At 42.6% G+C, this 27,594-nt stretch overlaps 1 protein-coding gene across 12 annotated transcripts in view; it reads left to right on the top strand.

Annotated features, from left to right (window-relative positions):
- Positions 1–27,594, top strand: part of ralgps2 (Ral GEF with PH domain and SH3 binding motif 2) — a 674,317-nt gene that overhangs the window by 142,817 nt on the left and 503,906 nt on the right. For all 12 annotated transcript variants that reach the window (XR_013579343.1, XM_078561532.1, XM_078561535.1 and 9 more), the window contains one exon: positions 18,075–18,199. Coding sequence is in view for 11 of the 12 variants with exons in the window: in XM_078561532.1 (XP_078417658.1) it covers positions 18,143–18,199 (57 nt within the window). In the remaining variant the exon portion in view is untranslated. The remainder of the gene's footprint in view (positions 1–18,074; positions 18,200–27,594) is intronic.

The raw sequence follows: 27,594 nt of genomic DNA, 5'->3' as shown, positions 1-27,594 counted from the left end.
CAGTGATATAATTCCAAGTCAGGATGGTGTGTGACTTGAAGAACTTCCAGGTGGTGATGTTCCCATGCATCTGTTGCCCTTGTCCTTCTAAATGGTAGTGATCGTGGGTTTGAAAGGTGCTATCTAAGGAGTAGTGCATCTTGTAGATGGTACACACTGCTGACACTGTGCATTGGTAATGGAGGAAGTGTTTAAGTTGGTGGATGGGGTGCCAGTCAAGCGGGCTGCTTTGTCCTGAATGGTTTCAAGCTCCTTGAGTGTTGTTGGAGCTGTACTCATCCAGGCAAGTGGAGAGTATTCCATCGCATTGCTGACTTGTGCCTTGTAGTGAGAGTGGCATTTGGTTTGGAGGGGAACTTGCAGATGATAGTGTTCCCATGCCGCGGCTGCCCTTGTCCTTCTGGGTGGCAGAGGTCATGGGTTTGGAAAGTACTGTCAAATGTCCTGTAGTGAATTGCTGCAGTATACCTTGTAGACGGTCCAACCTCCTAATACTGAGCACCAGTGGTGGAGGGAGTGAATGTTTAAGGTGGTAGTTGGGATGCCAATCGAGTAGGCTGCTTTGCTTGGATGGAGCCAAGGGCCTTCACTCATCCAGGTAAGTGGAGAGTATTCCATCACTCAACTCCTGACTTGCGCCTTACAGATGGCGGACTGATTTGGGGAAGCCAAGAAATGAATTATTCGCCGCAGAATTCCTAGCCCTAGACCTGCTATGTCGGCCAGATCCCATGAGCATCCTTACTTGTGCAGAAAACTTAAGGATGATCGACTTGAACTTCATCGTGCTGTCACTGGTCGAAAAGTACAATCTAGGTAGGACCATTGGAGCAGACTGCCGGCCTGTTCTCAAGGAATGGTATGAAGGAATGCGAAGAAAAGAGAGACTTGATAATATTGTTACTGAAACCTTGTCAATAAATTTGATCAGCAGTTGTTGCTACTTGAAGAATTAACATTGCTAAATTTATCTTACTATGGCAGATTAGACAACAACTTGCATTTATGTCACAGAATCTTTACAGTGCAGAATGAGGCCATTTGGCCCATTGAGTCTGCATTGGCTCTTGGAAAAAGCATTCTACCTAGTCCCATTCCCATGCATTATCCCCACAACCTGGCACATTCTTTCTTTCTTTTGAATGTCTTGGTCAAACCTGCCTCAACCACACTCTCAGGAAGTTTGTTCCAGACTCCAACCACCCTCTGGGTCAAAATATTCTTCCTCACGTTACTTTTACTCCTTTTGCCAATTATTTTGAATCTGTGCCCTCTAGTTCTTTTCATAGCACCTTTTATGTAGTAAAGCATTCTGATGTGCTTCAGAAGAGTGATAATCAGCCCCATGAAGAGTTACGTTAACAGTAAGAAGTTGGTTTAAGAAGCACCTTAAAAGACAGAAGGCGGAGAGAATCCCAGAACTGAAGGCATAGAGAACTGAAGGTATAGACAACTGAAGGCACCTAGGTGGAGTGAAAAAGAGTGAGGATTCACAAGAGGCCAGAATTGAAGAACTGCTGAGATCTTGCACGGTTATTGGGGTGGAGGAGGTTATAGAGCTGGAAAGGGATGATGTGATGGAGGGATTTGAAAACAAAGATGAGAATTTTAATATTGAGATATTGCTGGATTCGTAGACAATGTCAGTCAGGGAGCACAGGAGTGGTTTGTGAATAGGACTCGGTATGAGTTGGGATTTGAGCAACAGAGTTATGAATGATCTCAAATTTATGGAGGTTGCAAGGTGGAAAGCAGAGCTATGGCAATATTGAAATAGTTGAGTCCAGCGGTATCAAAGGCATGGTTGAGAATTTTAACAGTAGATGAGCTGAAGTAGGGTTGGAGATGAGTAATGGCAAAGAGCTAGAAGTAGGCTATCTTGGTGGTGGAGAGGATGTGGTTGAAAGTTCAGCTTAGGGTCACATGGGACACAGAAGTTGCAGACAGTGGTCAGCTAGAGGAATGGAGTTCATGTTGGTGATCACAGTCTGTTGGTCTACCTAATAATTAATAGCAAATCTTGTTCACCTAGTACTGAATGTCGGACAAGCAGTGTGACAAATTGGAGGTAGTGGACGGTTTGAGAGACAAAGAACCCTGCATGGAGAGATTATTTATTAGTATTCAGCCCTGTGTGATGGCCCGTGTGCTTTTGGGGGAAAAAAACTATTTTATGTTGGGGTGTCGGTCCCTTTAATAGCTAGATGTCTCTGAAAAAAGATTTCTGGTAAAGCACCTGGCTTTTAGTAAATGATCATATGACCATGCTACCTGGTGATAAACAACAGAATAGCAAAGGGGTCAACAAGAAATTAATTATTGGGGTGAGTTAATTGTAGGTGAAATTTGGTTTCAAATAAGTTTTTTGGAGTTTAGAGCAATCTTGCTGCAGAGCAAGGAGCATCTCTTTCCAACATTTGAAATCTGGTGTGCTGGCGAAAAGAGCTTAAACCTCTTGTTAAATGAAGGAATCCTAACAGTGAGTTAGACTTCTGGGATAGCCAAACTAAGAAGGGAGATAGAGAGCTCTAGATACAAGACTCCAGAGTTAAAGAACATTAGAACCAAGAGAGTTCTGACCTGATGTGGCTAAGCTTACAACGCTAGGTATGCCTGTGTTGAACTGGGAATCTACAACTGTATGTTTGGTTGGAGGAGATTTGAAGGGAAAACCTTGCCTGAAGTAAGCAGAAGGCCCAAAAAATCTCAACCCATATATGAATCTTCGAAGTGATACTCAGACCAAGTGGTTAATCTTCCAAATTTTGCTAAGTATCTGAATTGAGTTTTGGAGCTGTAAGTCAAGAGGGTGTGGAAGGAAATTTGAGTTAAGAAGTTTGGTATAGAAAATAAGTAACTGTTTTCATTTACTTTGAATACCTTTTAATGTAATTGATCTTTTCAGATAGTGTAGTTATGAATGTTCATGTTCTTTGATTTTTATTTAATAAAATCTTTTGATTTAAGCCATGAACCTTGTGGCTTCATTCTTTTAGTAAATATGTGGGCTTTTAGATTCTTATTAAAAAAATAAGTAAATAAACATGTTACTGGTGCCTACCAGTGTCTTAACACTTTGTGGTCTCGTCCGGGATCGTAACTTCCGAGATGCGCTACTGGCTTGGGAAAAGCTTCAGAGCGTGGTTTCATGTGGAGACAAATTAGGTATCTTACAGCTTGCCTTTGCTTAATCCAGTTTTATGATCAGTGTTGAGTGATGGGCTCCTGTGATAGAGCTACCTAGTTTTACAAATGGTGGTGTTAAGTATGATTTTACAAACTGTTATGTGAATATTGTTTGGCCTCAAAGGATTAGATGCTATCACTTCTTCATATGTTGAACAGTTGTTGGAAAATATAAAAATATAAAAATAAACTTATCTATGGATTCAGTGCTCCATGAAGACCAAATCTTTGGTATGGATGAATTGTGACAAAGGTATAGATTGGAAATTATAAATAGGCTGTTTGCAGGTTCTGAAAAGCAAAGGACTTGATACATGGCCAGAAATATTTCCGTGCTCATTATTTTAATGAACTGTTTGGTTTATTGACGTTAATGAGAAGTTGCAATTAATTAAAAAAAACACAAAATGGTTATCTCCTAAAGCAAACTTGCGCATATAAATTCTAGTTCCTGTTTGATAATTCTTCCCATGATTACCTGGTGCTCATTTTTTTTGAGCATGTGGTGTAGTTTTCCATTCGTACTTGCTAAAGCAGTGAATTTATGTATCTGTTGCTACCAGGTGGCAGTAATTTCTTAGTTATGGTTGGTTCAATCTCTTGACACCTCAAGGTAAACCAGCACCATAAAAGTTCCATTAAATATGTAAATGGCATATAAAAAATCACGTTGCTTTGGCCAGTAAACTGTGACAATGAAAATCTACATGCTTTGTATGATGGGATCAAGAGGGCACTTGGTCCTACCATCACCAAAGTTGGTGAAGTTCTCACGGATAGAAGTAAACAAATGTCTTGCTGGGTTGAACACTACTGTGAGCTGTACTCACGTGAGATGGGTATCTTTCAGTCCGCTTTTGATGTTCTCTTGCAGCTTCCTCTCGTGGTTGAGTTAGACGTAGAACCCTTATCACTTGAGCTTGAAAAACTATTGATGGCTGAGCAAGCAGAAAGGCACCCAGCAAGGATAGAATTCCAGTCGAATTCCAGCTCAAACACGAAGTCTCATCTGATGCCACACCTTCATGATCTTCTCCTCCCCTGTTGACAGGTAGGCCGCATTCCACAGGAGATGCGTGGCACAAAAATCATCACATTGGACAGAAATGAAAGTGATGGAGGAGATTGCAAAAACTACAGGGGCATTTTACTCCTTAACATTATGGGGAATACCATCATTGGGGTCTTGCTTAAAATATTGCATCTCCTTGGAGACCCAGTGTATCCAAAAGCACAGTGTGTTTTTTTGTGCTGGCAGATCTACAGTGGACATGATCATCTCCAAGAGAAGTGCAGGGAACAGGATATGGCCCTTTACCTTACTTATGTAAATCTCACTAAAGCACTCAACACTATCAGCAGGGCAGGAGTCTACAAGATTTTGAGGAAGTTGGCTGTTCACCAAGGCTTCAGTTTCATCTGCTTCTTCCATGTCAACGTGCATGTACTGTACAGTTTTATGGCACCATTCCCTACAGTTTCAGGCTGAAGAATGGAATGAAACAGGGCTGTGTCTCAGCCACAACTTTGTTTGGCATCTTCTTCTCCATGCTTCTGACCTTTGCCTTCCCTGCAGAAATAGAAGGGGTTTACCTGCATATTAGGTCAGATGGCAAGCTCGCAGCCTATCCAGACTGAAAACCAAGACACAAATATGGCACATCTTGATCAGAAAACTGTTCCATGCTAATGATGCCACGCTTGTCACTCATTTCAACTACAAAGACTCATAGATTGTCTCTCCCATAACTGTAACTTGTTCTCCTTGACTATAAGCGTCAAGAAAACTGTGGTCATGGGACAGGGTGTCACACCACCACTCCCGATCACGCTAAATAACACACCGCTGGAGTGGTCAGCAAATTCTGCAACCTGGGTCCACAGTGATGGACAATCTGTCCCTTGATACAGAAATCAATACACGCACAGGGAAAGGAGCGCGATAGGAGCTGGGAGTTGAAAAGGAGCGCGAGAGCTGCCGGGAGTTGAGAAGGAGCGTGAGAGAAGCTTGGAGAGCAGAGGTGACTGAGGGAGTTCGGTGAGGATGGTGCTCCTTTCCTTTTCTATCATTCTTCAGAAAGAAGAGCGGCGGCCTTGGTAAGTAGGACCTGGTGAGTAAATTAGAAAAGTTTAATATTTTTAAACAAGCAGCTATACTTGGATTTAACTCAGAAGCACCAGGAACAAGAGAAATTTAGGGCCAGTGTAACAAAATTATATAAATAATGCAAAGTAGAATAAAGTTAATGTAAGGGAAGTAGAGTTAAGACATGGCAGGGCCGCTCAGCCGAGTTGAATGCGTGTCCTGTAATATGTGCGAAGTCATGGATGCTACCAGTGTCCTAGACGACCTCGTGTGCAGCAAGTGCTGCCAGCTGCAGAAACTTGAGCTCCGGGTTTTGGAGCTGGAGTGGTGGTTGGAGTCACTGTGGTGACCATGTGGATGAGAGCTGCGTGGATAGCAGATTTAGAAAAGTGGTCACACCTCAGCTTAAGGGCCTGGAGAGAGAGAGGGAATGGGTGACCACCAGGCAGTTCAGGAGAAATAAGGTAGTGGTGCAGGAGTCCCCTGGGGTCCCGCTCACAAATTGGCTTTCTGTGTTGGAAGCTGGTGAGGGCGCTGGTTCTTCAGAGGAGTGCAGCCAGAGCCAAGTTTGTGGCACCACGAGCTGTACAGGAGGGGAGGAAGAAGAAAGAAAGAGCAATAGTGACAGGGGATTCATTGGTTAGGTGAACAGACAGGCGTTTCTGTAGCCGTAGACGCGACTCCAGGATGGTATGTTGCCTCCCTGGTGCCAGGGTCAACGATGTCACAGCAGCCGTAGGACATAATTTGGGGGGAGGATGAACAGCCAGAGGTCATGGTCTACATTGGTACCAATGACTTAGGTAGGAAGGGGGATGCGGTCCTGCAATCAGAATTTAGGGAGCTAGGTAGAAAATTAGCAAGCAGGACCTCAAATGTAGTAATCTCCAGATTACTCCCAGTGCCACGTGCCAGTGACTACAGAAATAGGAGGAAAAGGCAGTTGAATGCGTGGCTGGAAAGATGGTGCAGGAGGGAGGGCTTTAGATTCCTGAGACACTGGGACTGGCTCTGGGGGAGATGGCACCTTTACAAGCCAGAAGGGTTGCACCTGAACAGAGCTGGGACTGAGTTCCTTGAGGAGCATTTTGCTAGTGCTGTTGGGAGGGCTTTAACCTAACTCGGCAAGGGTGTGGGAACCAAGAGAAAATATTAGAGAGGAATACCAAGGTGCACAAAATACTGGGAGAGACAGATAGCACTAGTATAGAGAATAATAAGTTAATAGGTAAAGTCAAGGTAAGGGAGAAAGTAACAAAATCTAAATCAGGGTTACTATGCATGTATGTGAATGCACGGTGTATAGTAAATAAGATTGGGGAGTTACAGGCGCAGATTGCCATGTGGAAATATGATGTTGTGACGATAACAGAGACCTGGCTCAAGGAAGGGCAGAACTGGGTGTTAAATATGCTGCGGGTACAAGCTGTTCAGAAAAGATAGGAAAGGAAGGAATGGAGGAGGGGTGGTGGGATTGTTTAAGGAGAACATTGCTGTGCTGGAGAAAGAGGATGTCCTAGAGGGTCCAAGGACAGAATCAAATTGCCTAGAGCTAAGGAACAAAAAGGGTGCATTTTCATTGCTCAGTGTAGTCTATAGACCACCAAATAGTGAGAAGGACTTAGAAGAACTAATCTGCAGGGAAATTACAGAGAGATGCAAGCATTGTAGAGTAGTTATAATGGGGGACTTTAATTACCCAAATGTAGACTGGGATAATGGTAGTGTAAAGGACCGGGAGGGGCAAAAGTTCCAAGATTATGTTTAGGAGAATTTTCTACAGTAGTATGTGTCCAATCCAACAAGAAAAGACCTGGTTCTTGGAAATGAGGTGGGCCTACTATTATTGATCTACTTATCAAGTGTCGGTGGGAGAACATTTAGGAGACAGTGATCATTGTATTGTACGTTTTAGGATGATGATAGAAAAGGATGATAGGCATCCCAGAGTAAGAATAATTAACTGGACGAGTACTGACTTCGATGGGGCAAGAACGGAGCTGGGCCAGATGGAATGAAAGATTGGCAGGAAAATCTCTAGTTGAACAGTGGGCTACCTTCAAAGAAGAATTGGTTCAGGCACAGTCAAGGTATATTCTATCGAAAGAGAAAGGTAGGGCAAAGAGCTCCCTGGATGAGAAAGGAGATAGAAATTAAGATAAAGAAGAATAAGTGTGCTTATGACAGGTGTCAGGTAGAAAATACAATTGAGAGCCAAGAGGAATACAGAAGGTTCAGAGGGGAGATGAAAAAGCATATTAGAGAAGTGAAGGGTAATTATGAGATAAGACTGACACCCAACATAAAGGGGAATCCCAAAGGCTCCTATAGTCATATAAGTAGTAAAAGGGTGGTAAAAGGAGGAGTAGGGCTGATTAGTGACCTAAAAGGGAATTTACACATGGACGAAGGGGCCATGGCTGAGGTATTAAATGAATACTTTGCATCCATCTTTACCAAGGAGCTAGATGCTACCCAGGCCATAGTGACAGATGAGGAAACTCTGTCACTCGAAGGGTGATAGGGGTAGGGAGGAAGTATTGAATAGACTGTCAGCACTTAAAGTTGACAAGGCACTTGGACCTGATGAGACACATCCAAGGATGTTGAAGGAAGTGAGAGTAGAAATTGCAAGGGCACAGGCCATAATTTTTCAGTCATCCTTAGACTCAGGAGTGGTGCCAGAGGACAGGAGAATTGTAAACATTATGCCCTTGTTCAAAAAAGGTTGTAAGGATAAGCCCAACAATTACAGTCAGTTTAACTTTAGTGGTGGGGAAGCTTCTGCAAACAATTATTTGAGATAGATTTCGTAGTCATATGGAAAAATATGGTTTGATAAGGAAGAGCCAGCATGGATTTCTAAAGGGGAAATTGTGTCTAATTAACTTGCTGGAGTTTTTTTGAAGTGGTAACAGAAAAGGTCGATGAGAGTAATGCTGTTGATGTGGTGTACATGGACTTTCAGAAAGCATTTTATACAGTGCCACGCAACAGACTTGTGAGAAAAGTTATTGCTCATGGAATAAAAGGGACAGTAGCAACATGGATACAAAATTGGCTGAAAAATAGGAAGCAGAGAATAATGGTCAATGGATATTTTTCAGGCTGGAGGATGGTTTGTAGTGGGGTTCCCCAAGGGTCGATATTGGGATCCTTGCTTTTCCTGATATATATTAATGATCTAAATCTTGATGTGTATAAATTTCAAAGCTTGCGGATGATATGAAGCTTGGGAATATTGTGAACTGCAAGGAGGACGGTGTGGAACTTCAAAAGGACATAGACAAGTTGATGGAGTGGGCAGATAGATGGCAGATGAAGTTCAATGTGGAGAAGTGTGAGGTGATTAATTTTGGTGGAAAGAACAGGGACAGACAATATAAAATAAGGAGTGCAATTTTGAAGGGGGTGCAGGAGCAGAAAGACCTTGGTGTATATGTGCATAGATCATTGAAGGTGGCAGGACAGGTGGAGAGAGCAGTTAATAAAGCATATAATATCACTGGGCTTTATTAATAGGGGCATAGAGTACAAGAGCAGGGAGGTTATGCTGAATTTATATAAGACACTCGTTAGAGCTCAGCTGGAGTATTGTGTACAGCTCTGAGTTTACAAGAATAGTTCCAGGGATGAGAAACTTCAGCTCTGAGGGTAGATTGGAGAGCTTGGGACTGTCCTCCTTGGAGAGGAGAAGGCTAAGAGGAGATTTGATAGAGATGCTCAAAATCATGAGGGGGCTGGACAGAGTAGATGGGAAAAGCTGTTCCCACTTGTAAAAGGATCAAGAAAGAGAGGGCACAGATTTAAAGTGATTTGCAAAAGAAGCAATTGTGATGTGAGAAAATTTTTCTTCACACAATGAGTGGTTCGGCTCTGGAATGCACTGCCTGGAAGTGTGGTGGAGGCAGGTTCAATCGAGGCATTCAAGATCATTATTTGAATAGAAACAAGGTGCAGGGGTATGGGGAAACAGCAGGGCAATGGCACTAGGTCATAATGCTCATTTGGAGAGCCGGTGCAGACATGATGGGCTGAATGGCCGCCTCCTGTGCTGTTAAAATTCTATGATAGGGAAAGCAGCTGCTACCTTTGGCTGAGTCATGAAATGTGCAAGGAATGATATCAAGCTGACCCTTGGGACTGAAATCCTGATTTTAGGCCTGTGTTCTCAGTGCCTTGTATGACTGTGAAAGATGGACGAAGTACAACTATGCAAAAAGGCTCAACAACACTCATCTTTGCTGTTTGCAGCGCATTTTGGGCATCTCATGGAAGCACAGAATCACGAATACGGCAGCCCTCTCAAAGGCAAAGCTCCCAAGTATATTTGCACCCATCAAGCAGAGGTGACTTATTTGTTCGGGCACCTTCGCAGGGTGGAAGACAGTCAGATACCTAAGGATTTTCTGTATGCCGAGGTAGCCAGAACCAGACGATCGTAGGACGTCCAAAACTCTGCTTCAAGGATGCATGCAAATGTGACACATACATTTTTCATATGGCTGGATATAGACCCAACAACTATAATTTTACATCAAGGTGGTCAAACCAGGATATTATGTCAGCAGTGGCGGTGTGTGTCACGACTGTAATACCTCCTTCGTATTCATGGGCGGAATTTTCTGTGCCTGCTAATGGCAGACATGATAGGTGGCATGCGCGGACAACATGGCACGATCTGTTTCATGACGGCAGGAAGGCAGGTCGCGATCATCTGGCGGGCTGTATTTCCCGCCAACGGTCATCAGGGAGCTTATTGTAATACAGCAGCATATCATTAAAAGGCCATCCTGCCAGGTTCTTGGATTCCCTGCTGGATTATCTGTCCACTTAGGTGGGAAAGCATGTCAAGGTATTTCACAACAGCACACAGGCGACGTGCACTTGGCGGCCTTCACTTTGGGGGAACTGAGGTGAGTGAACAGCATCGTTCTGCAGAGCTCGCCAGGGTCGCCTGTTGCTTTGCAGGCTTCAGGTGAAGTGCCGCCCAGCCTTGGAGATGACTGTTGTCGGGTGGGTGGGTGTCCGGTGGCGACTGCTACCCAGCCTCGGAGGTGACGGGGATGAGGCTCTCTCACTGGCTAGACGAGGCAGGCGCGCTGGGGAGGCCTTCATAGCTGCTAGATTTGTGGAGGATGTTGACGACTGCAGTGAGGTGACCCCATAGATCCTCACATCGCATTTGGGAACGTTTGGCTCCAGTCTGGTTTATGGCAGCACGAATACCCTCCAGTGAGAGTGCTCCTGTCATGGAGATGCAGTGGAGGCCCTAATAGTTTCTCAATTGCAGGAGGATGATGAATACATACAGTGAGGACACTCCATAAATCTTCACTTAGCCTTTGAGAATGTCTGACTCCTGTCTGGCTGAGGGCAGCTCGCTTGCACTCTGTGATCAGGGTCAAATCACAGAGACGCAACTGTGAAACTTTAGAAGTATCTGATGCTTTGTCTGCCTTCAGCACCTGAGCTCTTCAGAGCTGGAGCACAGCATCAGTGGTCACAGATGCTTAAGAGATGGGGGCCAGCCCCACCTTAAAGGTGCTGAGAGCACATCAAGAGAATGAGAGAATTCTGTGATGCCTGCCCACTACATTCTAGCAGCAATGACAAACACCGCTGAGGTGCAGGCATCAGTAATGTTTCCAGGGAGTGTGAGGCCGGACCATCACTTTGGCCTGAAGGCTGCACAGAGCACAGGGAAGAGGCCCTGGACTGAGACACCTGCCTTTATCTTGTGCAGAGAGGTTTCACATCTGAGTGACAAGAACACTGCTCATCAGAACCAGGAGCCATAGGCAGGAAGACATCCTTGGGAGTTTACTGACAATAGTGAACAGTATCTATAAGTGATTAACACCTGTGCCCAGGCTGTGCAACTAATTCTCCTTAACTTTCCTAACCCTGCCATTACATCTTGTTGCTTCCCGGACATCCACAGCAGAAGTGGAGGCAGTCAGCTCGCTGCGACGCCCTGTCTGTGATGACTTTGGCGGGCGTCCTCTGGAGGGCCGAGACTTGGAGGGCCCCAGCCTGCTTTCGGGGTCATACTGTGTGGATATGGCGCCCTCCCCGGCCACGGAGTTGGAGCTCTCTCGGAGTCACCTGGATGGAAGGCCTGGAGTGTGCACCTACTGATCCTCCTCCCAGTGGGCACGCTGGGGCCCCAGGCTGACTCCTTGAGGAGCAGGGATAGCTGGAGTGAGATCAAACTGCCCGGCATCCTGTCACGTACAAACTGTTGGAGGCCAACTATGGCATCAGCGATGAAGTTGAGCTGGCGCAGCAGTGCAGGAGTGAAGTCCTGGACCAAGGTCTCCATGGCGGCCGCCACCCTACCAGTGTTAACCTTGGTGCATTGGCATGTTGGTGCTATCACCTCAGCCTGAAAGTGAATGGACTCCTCCATTGTGCCTTGCAATCTGAGGAGTGCAGTGGGCACTGATGTTGCCGAGCTTGTCTTTGCATCTCCAGCAAGTGACATGACCGAGTCCTGAGGCTTGTCATTTGACATAGCAATGTTCTGGCCTCCAGCCTTCCAAGTGCCGGACACCTGTGAAGTCCCTGCTGCCCCCTGCTGTGGATCAGACAGTGCAAATGTGCTCACCAGATGTGATCCCGGGGCTACTCTAAAGCTGGGTCCCACTGAGGTGTGTGTCTCTGCACTAGTGGAGAGTGTGGGTGAGCGCTGTGACAGGACTTCAGGGAGGGTGCCTCCAGATTCCTCTCCAGAGTTTTCTTCGGGGCTTGATTGGAGGCCCTGGGTCATGGGACTGTGTTGGCTGTTTGGCACATGTGCCTGCAAAATCAAGGAGAGATAATTAGTGCATGGCAGTGGCCTGTGAAACAGGACACATCACTCATGGCATGGTTGTCTGATGGATGTTGCACAGCTGGATCCTCACTTGCTACCTCATCGTCAGCACAGGACCGGTGCAGATCGTGGCCGGCCAGCTGGGTGGCTCTGTGTTTTCGAATCCCATGAGGACTTTGATTTCGGGCATTCCGCCACCGGTTGCGACCTCTCTTGTTGTGTGCCACTTTGTTCTGTATGGATAGAGATGGAGAAAGAGTAAGCAGGACGCTTGCCAGGCCAGATGATAAGTAAGTCTGGCCTTTTGGGTGGTGAGTGGTCCCATGGACGGGTTGAGGACAATGACAGTGAGTGTGAGAGAGTGAATTGTGAGGTCCCTTGAACTGGCAGTGAGTGAGGGCCCTGTGGATGTGGGGTGTGGGTTTTTGAGTGTGAGTGATGAGAAGAGTGACCTACCCTGACAGTACGGAGGAGATTATTCATCCTCTTGCAGCACTGGGTAGCTTGCCCTCTTCTGAAGGGTGTTGGTGCTCAGCCCCGCTGCCACCACTTCCCAAGCTGGATTGGTTATGTTGCTGCCTATTCTGTGGCCAGAGCGGGGGTACAGGGCATCCCGGCGGGTTGCCATGGCATCCAGCAGTCGCTCAAGGGACCCGTCGTTGAAGTGGGGGCCTGTGGACTTTTTTTCTTTTGCTGGCCATGTCTCCTGAGCAGCGGTGGTGAGCTGGTGGCGATGAGCGCTGTGCAGGTAGCTGCCTTTTAAACATGGCAGCTGTCGTGATGCAACGGTGGGGTGATGTCGGGCGTGCGAATGAGAGCCCGCCCTCCATGGAAATGGCGTGTTTCCCGGGAATGCATAAGTAAAGTTAGGATGATACGGCGTGAAAATCCGCCATTACCGTTGGGTGGAATGCCATTTTGCCCGCCTGCTACCGCGCTTAGTGAAAATTTGGGAAAATTCTACCCTCTGAATCGAGCATTGAGCCGTTAAGTGTTTCATGATCTGTTCTGGGCGACCACAGCCGCACTCTAGAGTTTTTGCACTCAGGAGAGTTTTTAATTTTCCATTTGTGCATCAGATATCTGCATCTGCCATGGTTTGTACGGATGCGGTTTAGGGATGCCCATGAGTTTCGTGGGAGGTCGAAACCAGGGACCTTCTGTGTTGGGTCTGTCACAAGGTGCTTCTTCATGACTTCTTGTGTGGACCATTCATATTGCCAAGGTTCTCCAGGGTTGAAATTGCATTGCCTGACATTGTGTGCATGGATCCAAAAGGGCATACACACCTTCAAGCAGATGTGAAGGACATTGATGAGGAGCTGGTAGATGCAAAGGTATTTGTTTTCCCTCAATTAACTAAGCTTCACCGAGGCTCGCTGCATTGCGGCAGATTTGCGGAGGGGCGATGTATGCCACCATGGGTAGCCAGGGTGTTGCAGTTGACTTGAGGGTTTCAGTAATGCATCTCATTGCAGTGTGCAGTTGAACACCAACCAGTCGAGTGTGGCTACTTCTGGTCCATACCGGTGCACAGTACTCAGCTGCATAGTACTGGTGCTGAGACTCCCCAACTTATGTTTGTCAGTTTTTGGATCAAGTTGACTCTTGACTTCAACTTGGTGGCTACCTTCTTCAGGGTGACATGAAGGCCCTAAATGTCGATTGTCATACCTGGGAGGCATTAGGTGATGACAGAGGAAAATGGCAACATCACCTGTAGGCCTGCCACCATGACGATCAGTGGCTACAGCCGCTTCACAACAGGTGCCAACAAGAAAAACAACAACCCACAACGACATTTGATAATTGTTTCATATGCGGCACTTGTGGCAGAATCTGCCTCACAGATTGGTTTATTCAGTCATCAACAAAAGTGCACCATATGAAGTTATCCCATCTCCAGTGATTTGCTGCATGCTCATCTTGTTATGCAGATGAAAGATTGCCAATGATGATGAATGGTTGAATCTCCTGACACCTCAGGATAAAGCAGCCCCATAAAAAAGTACCATTAGATGTGTAAATGGAATACAGAAAGTCAAGTTGTTTTGGCTTGTAAAACAAAAATACCTGGAAAAACTCAGCAGGTCTGGCAGCATCTGTGGAGAGGAGCATAGTTAACATTTCGAGTCCGCATGACTCTTCAACAGAACTAAGGAAAAATAGAAAAGGGGTGAAATATAAGCTAGTTTAAGGTGGTGGTGGGGGGGCGGGGTGGGGGGGGGGGGGACACAGGTAGAGCTGGATAGAGGGCCAGTGATAGGTGGAGATAATCAAAAGATGTCACAGACAAAAGGACAAAGAGCTGTTGAAGGTGGTGATATTATCTAAAGGAATGTGCTAATTAAGGGTAGAAAGCAGGACGAGCAAGGTACAGATAGCCCTAGTGGGGGTGGGGTGAAGGGAAGGGGTCGACATAGGCCAAAAAGTAGAGATAAAACAATGGATGGAAATACATTTAAAAATAATGGAAATAGATGGGAAAGAAAAATCTATATAAATTATTGGGGGAAAAAAGGGGATCGGAAAGGGGGTGGGGATGGAGGAGAGCGTTCATGATCTAAAATTGTTGAACTCAATATTCAGTCCTTAGATAATATCACCACCTTCAACACCTCTTTGTCCTTTTGTCTGTGACATCTTTTGGTTATCTCCACCTATCACTGGCCCTCTATCCAGCTCTTCTTGTCCCACCACCCCCCCTTAAACCAGCTTATATTTCACCCCTTTTCTATTTTTTCGTGGTTCTGTTGAAGAGTCATGCGGACTCGAAACGTTAACTGTGCTCCTTTCCACGGATGCTGCCAGACCTGCTGAGTTTTTCCAGGTATTTTTGTTTTTGTTTTGGATTTCCAGCATCCGCAGTTTTTTGCTTTTATCTTAGTGTTTTGGCTTGTAAACTGGGCTCTGTCCTTTTATCTTGAAATCCTCAACTTTTCAAGTTGTAGTTAAATTTATTTGAAGTGAAATTTGGCTCAAACTTTTTTGTGGAATTTCATTGTTCCTTGCAAGGCATGTATTTCTGAGTTAATGGTGATACATGTATATTTGTATGCTACACAGATTTAGCACATCTGAATGAATCCTGGCACATGTTGGGTCACAATACTTTTTATTAACTGTTTTCATAGGTCATTTAATAGTTCAATAAGAGTGTGCAAATGTGGCAGTGTAAATCAGTGGAATCTCAGCTAGAATTGACTCAGATGCTTGGTGAGAATACAAAACCTTTTACACCAGGATATTGAGCGGCTTTTGTACATTAAGCTATTCAGAAATAAATCTTTTTGTTGCAGAATTACTGTATCCTTCTATTTTGCTGCCCAGCTCACCCCTGCCTCAACCCACCATGACCAGTCTCTCAGTCTGGACCTACTTGACCTTGAGCTGTATTGCTGACCCATATCTTCTCATCATAAAGACCACCTACCCCCACTCTTGCTTTTTCCCCTTCCTGAACTCCTGCTGAAATCCTCAACCTTTGTGCTTCTCACCTCTTAATTTGACCACTCCAGTGCTCTTCTGGCCAACCTCCCATTCTTCATGAATTTCACCTCATCCAAAACTCTGCTGCTGCATCCTATCTTGTACCTGCTTGTCCATTATCCTTGATCTACATTGGCTTCTGGTTCTTCAACACTAAAAATGTAATTTTCTCATGCTCATATTTAAACTCTTCCAAGGCCTATCCTGTTTTATCTCTGAAACCTCCACTAGCCTAGCAGTGCCCTTCTCTGAACTTTACATTCTTCTGTCTGTGGCCTCTTGTGTATCCCCCTCCTTTCACCCTTGATGGCCACACCTTCAGCTATATCAGCCTTACTCTTTTGAAGTTCCCATCCTAAACCCTAAACTTCTTCCTTTGATACCCCATTTAAATTCTTCTTCTTTCGCTAAGCTTTTGTTCACCACTCTTAATATCTCCTTCCTTGGCTTCAATTAGTCCTACGGCTTTGCGAAGCAACTGGGGACATATTTTCTATGTTGCAAGTCCTAAATAAATGCATATTGTTGCTTTAATTGTGTTATGAGCTGATAAAACTGCATTACAGCATAGATTCAACTATTGTTCCTTATCCAGTGTTGCAATCCCAGTTGATGTTAATGCTGGACAAGTCAGATCCCAGAATGAAACCTGGCTTGATAGATCTGAACTTTTATTTTAAGAAACCCTGGGAAAAAGTTACTGAACAAATTCACAGGAGTTTGCTGATGAACTTTTAACACACAGAATAAAATATTTGTTAAGATAAGAAAAATGAACTATATTACGCCAGACAAAAAGGTTGGAAATATCTCAATACAAGCACAAGTAGATTATTCAATTTCCCAATTTTCCTTTGCCCAACAATACCTTTACAGATGCACAAACTAGTGAAGAGTTACCACTAGCTTGACACAAAGGCTCCTTGCTTGGAACTGGCACATGTGAAAACAGTTTTCTTCCAGTGAATTCTTGAGCATTCACTTGATGTTGCTCATCCAACTTGTGTATCTCCCCGAGACAGTCAAAAGTAACTGCACTTTAAGCTCACTGTTTTAGTAGGAGCCCCACTGAGTCCTATAACTGACTATTCAGTTAATAATTGTCCCACTAGCCTTGTACTTTTCTAGGCAACAGCCCAGTTTTTTCTACTTTGTTTCTTTTTCCCAAAATCACTCAACTTCTAACCCCTTTAACTTCAGGGGTTGTAAAACCTCACTAAAAATGTGTATACATAACCAAACCCAAAAGATTGACTTTTCAGCCACAGGTCTACCCAAACTTCTAGGCACAAAGGTCCATAAAAAAAACCTAAATAAAACTGGAGCCATCTTACCTTTCTTATCACAAAAATACACATATATAAAAAAATTCAATTTCAAAATTATATATTGTTCATCACACCAGCAAGCTTCTGTTCCTTGTACAGCCTTGAATGGGCTGTGCTTGGTGTGATCAGAATTTGAATTGCATTTGCTTGTTTCTGCCTTTGGATGTTTTAGCACATATAACGCTGAGAGTGATCAGAGGCAAAGTTGGCGAACTGGACTTTTGCAGCTTCATAGCTAGGGTTAAAGAAACATGTTTGTATCTGCACAATTTCAAATTTTCCTTGTGAAGTTAGAAAACAAGTATGGCAGATGATTTAGTTAAATTCAAATAGAATTTAGGAAAACATGATTTCTCTGATTGATTTGATTGCCTTTAACCATGAGGCTATGGAAATTCAGAAGTTTCTAGATTTGGTACCTGGCCTGTTCTGGGTTAGTTGATCTTGTTGAGAACAAATCAATCCTGGAACCACTAAGGGCATCAGGGGCGAACAGGATTATGCTTGGCTATAGAAAAGACTGGCAAAACCTGAATGAGATAATGGACATATTTGCAATATGCCGGCAATATTTGATATCTTGAGGAAGGAAAATATAGGCAAATAATACATTCAGAGAAATTAAATTCAAGATCATTCAAATTATATGTTTCATTTGGTAAAGAAATTGTTAATACTTACAGATAAGCTGACCTCACTGATCACTTCTAAATTTCTACATCATTTAGAATGGGATTAGTGAGCATGTTGGGAATTTAAGTGCATAGATATTGTAGTTAGTGTTAATGTTACAATTTAAATGTAAAACTCTTGTTGCAGAAACATATTCAGGCATATGCAATTAATAGTTTGCCATTGTGCAGAAATGTAATCCTCGTTGGAAGTTTTTTGTGTACAATAATTGGGAGTCAACCTTTCTCTCATTTGAATAATTTAAAATCATCAGTTGCTTTGTCAATTTATGGCAATTGTTTTGAAGGCATAAATTTGAGGTGCTAATTTGCTTTTTAGTCAATCAGCTTGTCATGGAAGAGAAAATTGAATACTCTGGATTTATCTGACCACATTATGCACCTCCTTTTTAAAGTAAGATGCTTTACAAATAAGGAGACCGTGCTACCCTGGTAGAAATCTTGCAACTGATTGGTGCCATTTCCTTATGTTGCAGGAGCGATGAAGCTCCCATCCTGACCATGAGCTTTCCATAGTGCTGCTGTGGTGGATGGCATTGGAAGTATGGACTTGACCAACGGACAGTCGAGCACTATATATTTCACAGCCACTGCTTCTGAGGTAAGGCTTTTATTTACTCCTTGAAACCTCACACAACTATCTGTATTTATATTTTTCTTATTTGCTAATTTTCTGTGCTTGGAGGCTTGGAATGGGCTTTTCATAATGGTATATTTTAATTTTTGTGAATAAGTCCTAATAACAGCTTGCATTTATATAGCACCTGTAACATAGTCAAATGTCCCAAGTCACCTTACAGGTGTGTCATCAAAAGAAACTTGATGCTGGGCCAGATGAGGAGAGCTTTGGACTGGTTTGGTTAAAGAGGTAGGTTTTAAATAAGTAAAAAAAAGGTTAAATGGAAGTGAATGGCTCAGGTCTGGAGTGGCATCTAAAAAGTGCTGCAAATGGACACAGGGAAAATTTAAGTTAAGTAGGTCTGGTTACATAGCAATTATTAGGATACATTTATCCTGTTAAATGGGGGAAATCGAGAGGTGACAATAGGAGGCAATACAGATGTTCCATGGTGGGATAAAATTGACATAGGCAGGGAGGGGTTGGCATGAAGCAATGATGAACACATGTCCAAATTCAGATACAGCTGTGGTGGGCGGGTCAAATCCATAAGCTATTTTAAGGGTATAATATCAGGTCAACACACTGTTAGAGATGTATCCACGGAAATAAAAATCCATGAGATATGCAGTATCAGTTGCGGGGCAGTAAAAAAAAGGTAGCGAAGTTAGAGGTCACCATAAGATCAGAAACAGTGAAGAAATATACTTTGGCCCAGGAGAGTGGAACTAGACTATAGCTGAAGCTGTAAAACGAGTAAAACCAGTAGGCCAGTCACAGGCTCAGTGGTTAGCTGCGGGGCTAGGCTGTATGGATTACGTAGGATAAACGGCATGAAAACAGGTCATTTGGCCCAACCAGTCCATTTGCATTGTTTATGCTCCACTCCCTCCTCCCATCTTTTCTCATCTAAATCTACCATTGTAACCATCTATTCCCATCTCCTTCATATGATTGTCTAGTTTCCCCTTAAATGCAACTATATACTTCGCTCCAGCCATTCCTTGTGGTAGCGCGTTCCACATTCTTACCATTCTTGGGGCGAAGAAGTTTCTTCTGAATTCGCTGTAGGATTTCTTTGTGACTGTCTTATATTGATGGCCTATCATTATGCTTTTATCTGCAAGAGGAAATATTATCCCTGTATTCATTTTGTCAAAACCTTTTATAATTTTAAAGACCTCTATTTAGGTCAGCCTTTTTTCAAGAGAGAAGAATCCAAGCCTGCCAATCCTTTCCTCATATGTATATCCATGCAGTTCTGGTATCATCTTTGTAACTCTTCTCTACACTACTACGATCCCTGTAGAGACGGATAACCTTTCTAAGAAAAAGATTTGAATTCCCAGTGACTGACTCGAAGGAATTGCACGATAAGATTTCAAAATTTGAGACTTTTACTGTAACAAACAAATAAACTAAAATCAATGTCGACTAAATGTTACTTAGTAGACAGCTAATAGTGTAACATACAGAAGAGGATTCCTTATTCAGTTTTTTAGTGCAACCGATAGCCCCATGCCATGTTTAAGTGTTACGTTGCACTCAGTGGAATTGAATTCTTATTTTTAAAGTCCGGAATCCCTCCCGGCATTTCAACACGCTCTCTTCTCCCTCCTTCATCAGAGCAAGTATTCCAGAATCCTTTTCAAAGTCCCTTTACTCACTCCTCCTGAGCATACCTGGATAGACTTCCAGCAGCGAAACACTGCCTGGCAGCTTCTCGGAATTTAAATCTCTCCAAGGTACATCTCTTCAAACAGAGAATCCGTTCTCACCAGTATTCTGCCGTCGCAGCAATAGCTTTCTTGTGTCTTCACTCAGCAGCATCTCTCTTCCCTATCTCCCAGGTCTCTTAGTCTGACTACTTGAGAGTCTGTAGGTCTGCACAAAGCCAGCCCAGCTGTTTCTGCCTTTGCATTTAGGTGCGAAAGCTGGTTCTTGAGTTTTGAAAGGGCTTGACCTGCGCCCCCGGTCCCCATGGCAGCCAGGTCACATTGGCTTATCGTCAGGCAGAACTAGTGGAAAGTCATTGCTCCATTTTACCTTGAATTAAAAGAGGCAATTTAAAACACAACCCTTTATAAAACTCCACAATTATAACTGCACCTTCTTCAGTGCCTCTATATTTTTATACGTTGGTGACCTGAACTGCTTGCAGTGCTCTAAATATGGTGTGATGGAATCTGTGGACAAAACTTATATTTTTTGAGACCGACCTTAATTGAAAAGGGAAACTGAGAAAGGAAACTGACCCTTCCAGTCGCTAAGGAAACAAAGAATGAAACTGAGGAGTTCAGAGCTCAGTAGAAGTTAATGAGTCAAATGGTGCAGTACAGGCAGGCTGAAGAAGACGGGCTAGATCCAGAAGCTGAGAATAAGCAAATACACAGTTGCTGCAACTGTTTCTTTTACTTGAAGATAACATTGGTGGATCTACACCATTCAGACCAAATTGAGGAGGTTCTGAAGATGTGTGCCATTATTGGTGAAGACCGCACTTGTGGAATTCGGGTTGGTTGGCACTACTCTCTGCTGGGGATCAGGCTAAATCTGAGAAGAAGAGGAGCTGAAGGAAGAGAGAGTTTTGAAGGATTTTGTTGACTGATTTTGATAGCCTATATGCTGAGTAGACTGCCAAACCAATTCATAAGATCTGCCTTAGTTGTATCTGTCATTTATTGTGTCATATGTAGTTTATAATCGACTTCAATTTGCCTGTTAATTTATGTTTAACAGATGTTATATTTGGTTTTTATAGATGATAGTATTTAGTGCTTGCTTTGAACTTCATTTGCCAATTACTCACCCCTACTGCAAATTTATTAATGTCCTCTTGTAATTTGGTGCAGTCTTCCTGAGTATTGACTATCCCTCCCACAATTTTGTGTCATCTGTAAGTATGGAAATTGTGTTTTTGATTCCAAAGTTCAAATCATTAATGTAAATTATGAGTAGCAATGGTCCCAGTTCTGATCCTTGTGGAATAGCACTCACCTTTTATTCCCACTCTTTGCTTTCTGTCTTGAAGCCAGATCCCAATCCATTCTGCCACTTGGTTCTTGATTCCATGTTTTCTGACTTTATTCATTAGTCTACTATGGGATACCTTAGTGAAGGCCTTTTAAAATCCAGATAAATTACATCTACTGCATTGCCATTGTCTACTCTCTCTGTTACCTCCTCAAAAAATTCAGAAATTGGTCAAGCAAGACACTTGCTTTTGAAATCTATGTTGTCGAATCATTATGATATTTCTAATTTCTCGATGTTCATCTGTTCTCTTCTTTAGTAAGGGTTCCATTATTTTTCCTTCCACTGATGTTAACCTGACTGAACTATAATTCCCCAGGCATGTTCTGGTCCCTTTCTTAAATATAAGAATTGTATTAGCTGTCCACCACTTGTCTTGGTGCTACACCTATTTCTAATAAATAATTAAATATGAGTAGTAATTTCTCTGCTATCTGTTCCCTAAAATCTTTTAAAATGCATGGACACATCATCTGGGCCAGGGGCCTTTATCTTCTTTGAGTTTGCTTAATTTATTCAGTACATCCCCTATTTTTCTTTTAAATATACTTACCTCATTACTCCTCTCATCATTCAGTGTCATATCTACATGTTATAACTCCCTGGTAAATGTGGAAGCAAAATAATTATTAATATTTTTGCCATCTCTCTGTCCCATCACAGCCTTCCTTTTTTATTGATGTAAATTGTAAAATAATTGTAAAATATTTTACTATTTTGTCTTATGTTACTTGATAATTTAATTTCAAATCTCCTTTTCGCCTTCCTAATTGTTTTTTGACTTCTCTCCTAATCTCTCTGTATTCTCTCTTAACATACACTCACTTGCTGTGTATTTATTGTATGACTCTTTCCTAAGCCTCAATTGTTCCCTTATGTCTTTATTCATCCATGAACTCCCACTCGTGTTTAGTTTGATCGTTCCTTTTAGCGAAATATATTTTTTTGCACCCAGTTGAACACCATTTTAAACCTTTCCCATTGTTGTTCAACATTGTTGTTTGTCAGTATAGTTGCTCATTTTATTTTCCCAAGTTCTATGCTCAGCCCTTCAAAATCAGCTTTTCTTCAATTTATTAACTTGGTTTTCACCATACTTATGTTCTTCTCAATGATCATCTTGAAGCATATTATATTATGGCCACTGTTGTTGAGATGTTCCCCTACTTTTACTTCTCCCATCTGCTTTGGTTCATTTCCTATTACTAGATCCAATAGTGAGTCTTCCCTTGTTGGTTTTTTACATATTGGGTTAGAAAGGAGTCCTGAACACATTGTCGGAACTCCATTCCCTTATCCCCTTTACCCATTTCTTCTGTACCATTAATATCAGGATAGTTGAAATCTCTCTTGATTGTTATTCTTTTTTTGACTTAATTTCCTAATTTGTCTGCATATTTCTTCCTCCACCTCCCTTCCACTATTAGGTGGGTTGTGGACTATGCCTGTTGATGTGATGGATCCCTTATTATCTTTTATCTCTGTCCATATGGGTTCTTTTTTTGTATTGCTGATAGCCATTGCTATTCCGAATAAATGCAGTTACTGCATTCCCCGTTTCCCCCTCTATCTTTTCTAAATAAATTATACCCTGTGGTGTTTCATTTTCCTGTAATCATGTCTCCATAACCCCTATTATGTCTTGTTCATCCCAACAGATTGCTTCTAGGTCATCTGATTTATGGACACAGTGTGCATTGTTATACAGGCATTTGAAATCCTTTTTAATAGGATTTCCTCTCATTTTATGTTTAACTATCTTTTTAGACTCCCATTCTATAACTACTACTTCCTCTGTCATCATGTCCTCCCTTCTTTTATTCTTTCCTATGTTCTCCTGCTCTGTTGTGTTTACATTTAGGCTGCTTATGTTTCTTGTAGACCCTCCCTTCCCTTCTATGTTTAAAGCCTTTGCCACCTTCCTATTTATCCTTTCTGTCAGGACACAGATCCTATCCCGGTTCAGATGCAGCCCATCTAATGGGTACAGCTCTTTCCTGCCCCAGAGTTGGAGCCTTTGTCTCATGAAAAGGAACCCCTCTTTCCCACACCAGCCATTTAGCCACGTGTTGATTCTGCTGCTCTGCCAATACGCCAATTATTCTCATCAATGTTAGTCTATTCTACCTGCTAGGGTTGCCAACCTGGCCTGGACATATCCCGAGAGACACTGGCGGAAGTGACGTCATGGAACCCCAGCGCTGTGGCATAAGTGGTTTCGGGTTTGCTGGGGGAACTCTTCAAAACTGGCAGGTCATCTACCCACTTGATTGAGAAACAAGTTCAGCATCTGAAAGCTACCCATTCAACAGAATGAATTTGCAGCCTGCTAGATTGAAAAAGTAGAGAAAACAATGGCTATTCACAACACTAAACAGATGTAAACCTTAACTACTAAAACTTTGCAGATGCACATTGTCCTTTCCTGACATTATTTCTGTTCCATGTTATTAATGTTGACATCGCTCATCATCTCACCTACTTTTAATTTGTTTTTTTTACATGATCCTGTTTCTTTTACTCTTTTCCTAAAGCCCTTTACATCTACACACAATGAACCTTGCTGAAATCAAGGCTTCATGAAAATGTTAAAAATGGAAAGTAAATTATGGGTGGCAAAGATTTTATTTTTCACACAGTAAATCTAAAATAGACACAACTAAAACCTGTTTGTTTTGTAATACGGACAGAGCTCGCTAGTACACATGCGTGCTTGTAACTGAGATGCAATGAAGAAAGCATGGATTTCTGGCCGGAACCTACTATGAAGGGACCTATGTGTGTTTCTGTGCGCAATTACAGCATATGCAGTGTGCCGCAAATTGAGTTGCAGTATGTGTCCATGTGACACACTTAGCAAGAACAGAGAATGTTGGAAATGCACAGCATTTGTGTTGAGAAAATAGCATTCCAATCTCCCTGAATACTTTGGCCACCGGGAGATTCGTGCTGATTCCAGTAAACTCCCACCCGTTCTGGCAGGGTTGGCAACCATACTTCCTGTCAAAGTGGACAACCTCACATTTCCATACATTATATTCCATCTGCCACATTTTTGCCCACTCACTTAATCTATGCATATTCCTTTGCAGACTCTTTGTGTCCTCCTCACAACTTGCTTTCCTGCCCATCTTTGTGTAATCAAATTTGGCTACAAAACACTTGGTCCCTTCATCCAAGTCATTAATATAGATTGTAAGTAGTTGAGGCCTGAGAACTGATGCCTGTGGCACTCCGCTCGTCACAGTTTGCCATCCTGTAAATGACCCATTTATCTGGACTCTGTTTCCTGTTAGTTAGACAATCCTCTATCACCTTCAACACTATGAACTTCTATCTTGTACAGTATCAAATACGCTACACCCACTGGTACCCCTGCTTGTTACATCCTCAAAGAACTCTAATAAATTTGTCAAACAAAATTTCCCTTTCACAAAACCATGGTGATTCTTCCTGATTGTATTCTGATTTTCTAAATGTGCTGCTGCTACCTCCTTAATAATGGATTCAAGCATTTTTCCAATGACTAACGTTAGACTAGTTGTTAGGCTAACTGGCCTATAGTTTTGTGCTTTCTGTCTCCCTCCTTTCTTGAATAGTGGTGTTACATTTGTGGTTTTCCAATCTGGTGGGACCTTTACGGAATCTAGGGAATTTTGGAAGATTATAACCAGGGCAACCACTATCTCTGCAGCCTATCTCTTTTAGGACCCTCCAATGCAGGCTACCAGGTCCAGGGGAATTGTCAACCTTTAGTTCCATTATTTTTCCTACTGCTTTTCTTCTCACAATCGTGGTTGTTTTAAGTCCCTCCCTCCCTTTTGCTCCCTACTTTTCTACTTCCTTGGGATGCTTTTTGTGTCTTCTACTGTGAAGACAGATTTAAAATGGTCATCCTATGCTGGTTTCAAAAATGTTGCCTATCTTCTTGCCTATAACTAATCTTTGCAGCATTGTCCACCTTTTCTTTCAATTTGACACCATCATTAGCTTCCTTAGTTAGCCACAAATGGACATTTGGTGTCCGTCTTTCTCCATGGAATATACCTTTGTTGAGAGTTATGAAATATGTTCTGTATCGTCTTTCCTTTTAACCTATTTATCCATTCTGCTTTAGCCAACTCCGCCTTCATACCTTGTAATTGCCTTTATTTAAGTTGAAGACACTAATTTTAGACTCACCCATGAACCGAATTGTTATGATCACTCCTACCTAGGGGGTCCTTTACTATGAGGTCAATAATTAATCCTGTCTCATTGCACATTACCATATCTAAAATAGCCTGTTCCCTAGTTGGTTCCAGAATGTATTGTTCTAAGAATCAGTCCTGAATGCGCTCTTATGAACTCATCCTCCAGACTACCTTTGCTAATTTGATTCACCCAATCTTTATGAAGATTAAAATCTCACAATTATCGCAGTACCTTTCTTACAAACCTCCATTATTTATTTATTTATTTATACTCTGTTCTATCATGTGACTTGTTAATTTGCCTATAACTACTCCCACCAGTGACTTCTTTGCTTTGCTATTTGCTATCTCCAAACAAACTGATTCCACATCTTGATGCACTGTCCTAAGATCATTTCTCACTACTATACTGATTCATCCTTTATTAACAGAGCTACGCTATCCCCCTTTCCTCTCTTCCTGCCCTTGTGAAATGTCAGATTACCCTGAATATTCATTTTCCAACCATGGTCACTTTACAACCATGTCTGTATAATGGCTATCCTATCATACTCATTTATTTCTATTTGTGCCATCAATTCATGCATCTTGTTATGAATGCTGCATGTATTTGGATAAAGAGCCTTTAATCTTGTCATTTTAAGATTTATTTCCCTACTCTGACCTTATTTGCTGGTGTATATGTGTATATGGCCTCTCCCATCCTGTCACATGCTGGTTATCATTACCCACATTGCTACCCTGCGCTATTGCTCATCTTTTCTCTTTAATTTTCCAAATCTCCACTCGGTGAATCCTCCCTCCCACTATTTAGTTTAAAGCCCTCTCCACAGCCTTAGTTACATGATTTGCCAGGACTCTGGTCCCAGTGCGGTTCAACTGAAGGCAGTGCAAACAGTACATTTCCCTCTTTCCCAAATACTGATGCAAGTGGCCCATGATCATGACCCATTTTTCACACAACGTTTGAGACATGCATTCAACTCTCTGATCTTATTTTCCCAATGCCACTTTGCGTGTGGCTCAGGAAGTAATCCTGAGATTATTACCTTTGTGGTTCTGCTTTTTAATTTAGCACCTAACTGCTTATAATTCCTCAGTAGAACCTCTTTCTTAGTTCTACCAATGTCGTTGGTACCTGTGTAAACCGTGATAACTGGGTCCTTCCCCTCCCGCTCCAATTTCCTCTCCATCCCTGAGGAGATGTCCTTAACCCTGGCAGCGGACAGGCACCATAGTCTTTGGAATTCTTGTTCTTGGCTGCAGAGAACAGTGTCTTTCCCCAGAACTGTACTGTCCCGTACTACAACTACATTCTTTTTTTGCTCCCCCCACTTGAATGGCACACTATGCAGGCCCTGCTGTCATCCACACAAGCTGCAAGAACATTGACCCTTTTGGAAAATTGCAAGTGCCAAGGCTCCTCCATTGTCATCTTGTGTAGTCATCTGATACAAGCCATTCTTGGACTTTCAAGTGATCTTATCAAAAGATTAGAGGGGTACCTGCCTCGAGATCTTTGCTCACCTCCCCCTGTATGGTTTCGATGTCTCGGGTAGGGACCAGATGATCAAATGCAGTTTTCTTCAAAAGTTCTTAAACCAAGGTCACATAGATTTCCAAAAGAGAGCCAACAATTAACTACCCTCATCTACATTTTAGTGACTTTCACTAGGATATACCAGATTGATATATTCCGTTGTACCACTCCTAAAGTGAGTTATTCCAATCCCCATTTGATGGTGTGACTTTTCTGTTTGTATTTTTTATTCTAAGTGGGACGTCCCATTAATTATTGTTCTATTCCATTCGTGAGCCCTGGAGAAACTTTGCTATCCAATTCAATATTCTCATAATATTGTGCTTTCATATCAGAGCGAGAACTGCTTGCAGCTAATTTCAAGGTGGCCCCCACCTCTCTCCCCATAAGCACTCATTATTAGAAGGTAAAGATTTGGCTTTATCCCATTTGTTAAAAGGCAATGTCTTTAGTTCAAATTGTCACCATGCTGTCAATGGAAAGGGTTTGCTTCTTTGCAAAATGGCAGAGCAAACATTCTGAAATGCAGTTGCATCACATTTTTATAAACCTAATTTTAAAAAAAATCTTTCCCATTTGAAAAATAATTTCATTTTAAACTTTTCCTCCAA

This window comes from Cetorhinus maximus, chromosome 17 (assembly GCF_964194155.1).
Source record: "Cetorhinus maximus chromosome 17, sCetMax3.hap1.1, whole genome shotgun sequence".
Lineage (NCBI taxonomy): Eukaryota > Metazoa > Chordata > Chondrichthyes > Lamniformes > Cetorhinidae > Cetorhinus > Cetorhinus maximus.
This window is presented reverse-complemented; position numbering and strand designations above follow the sequence as displayed.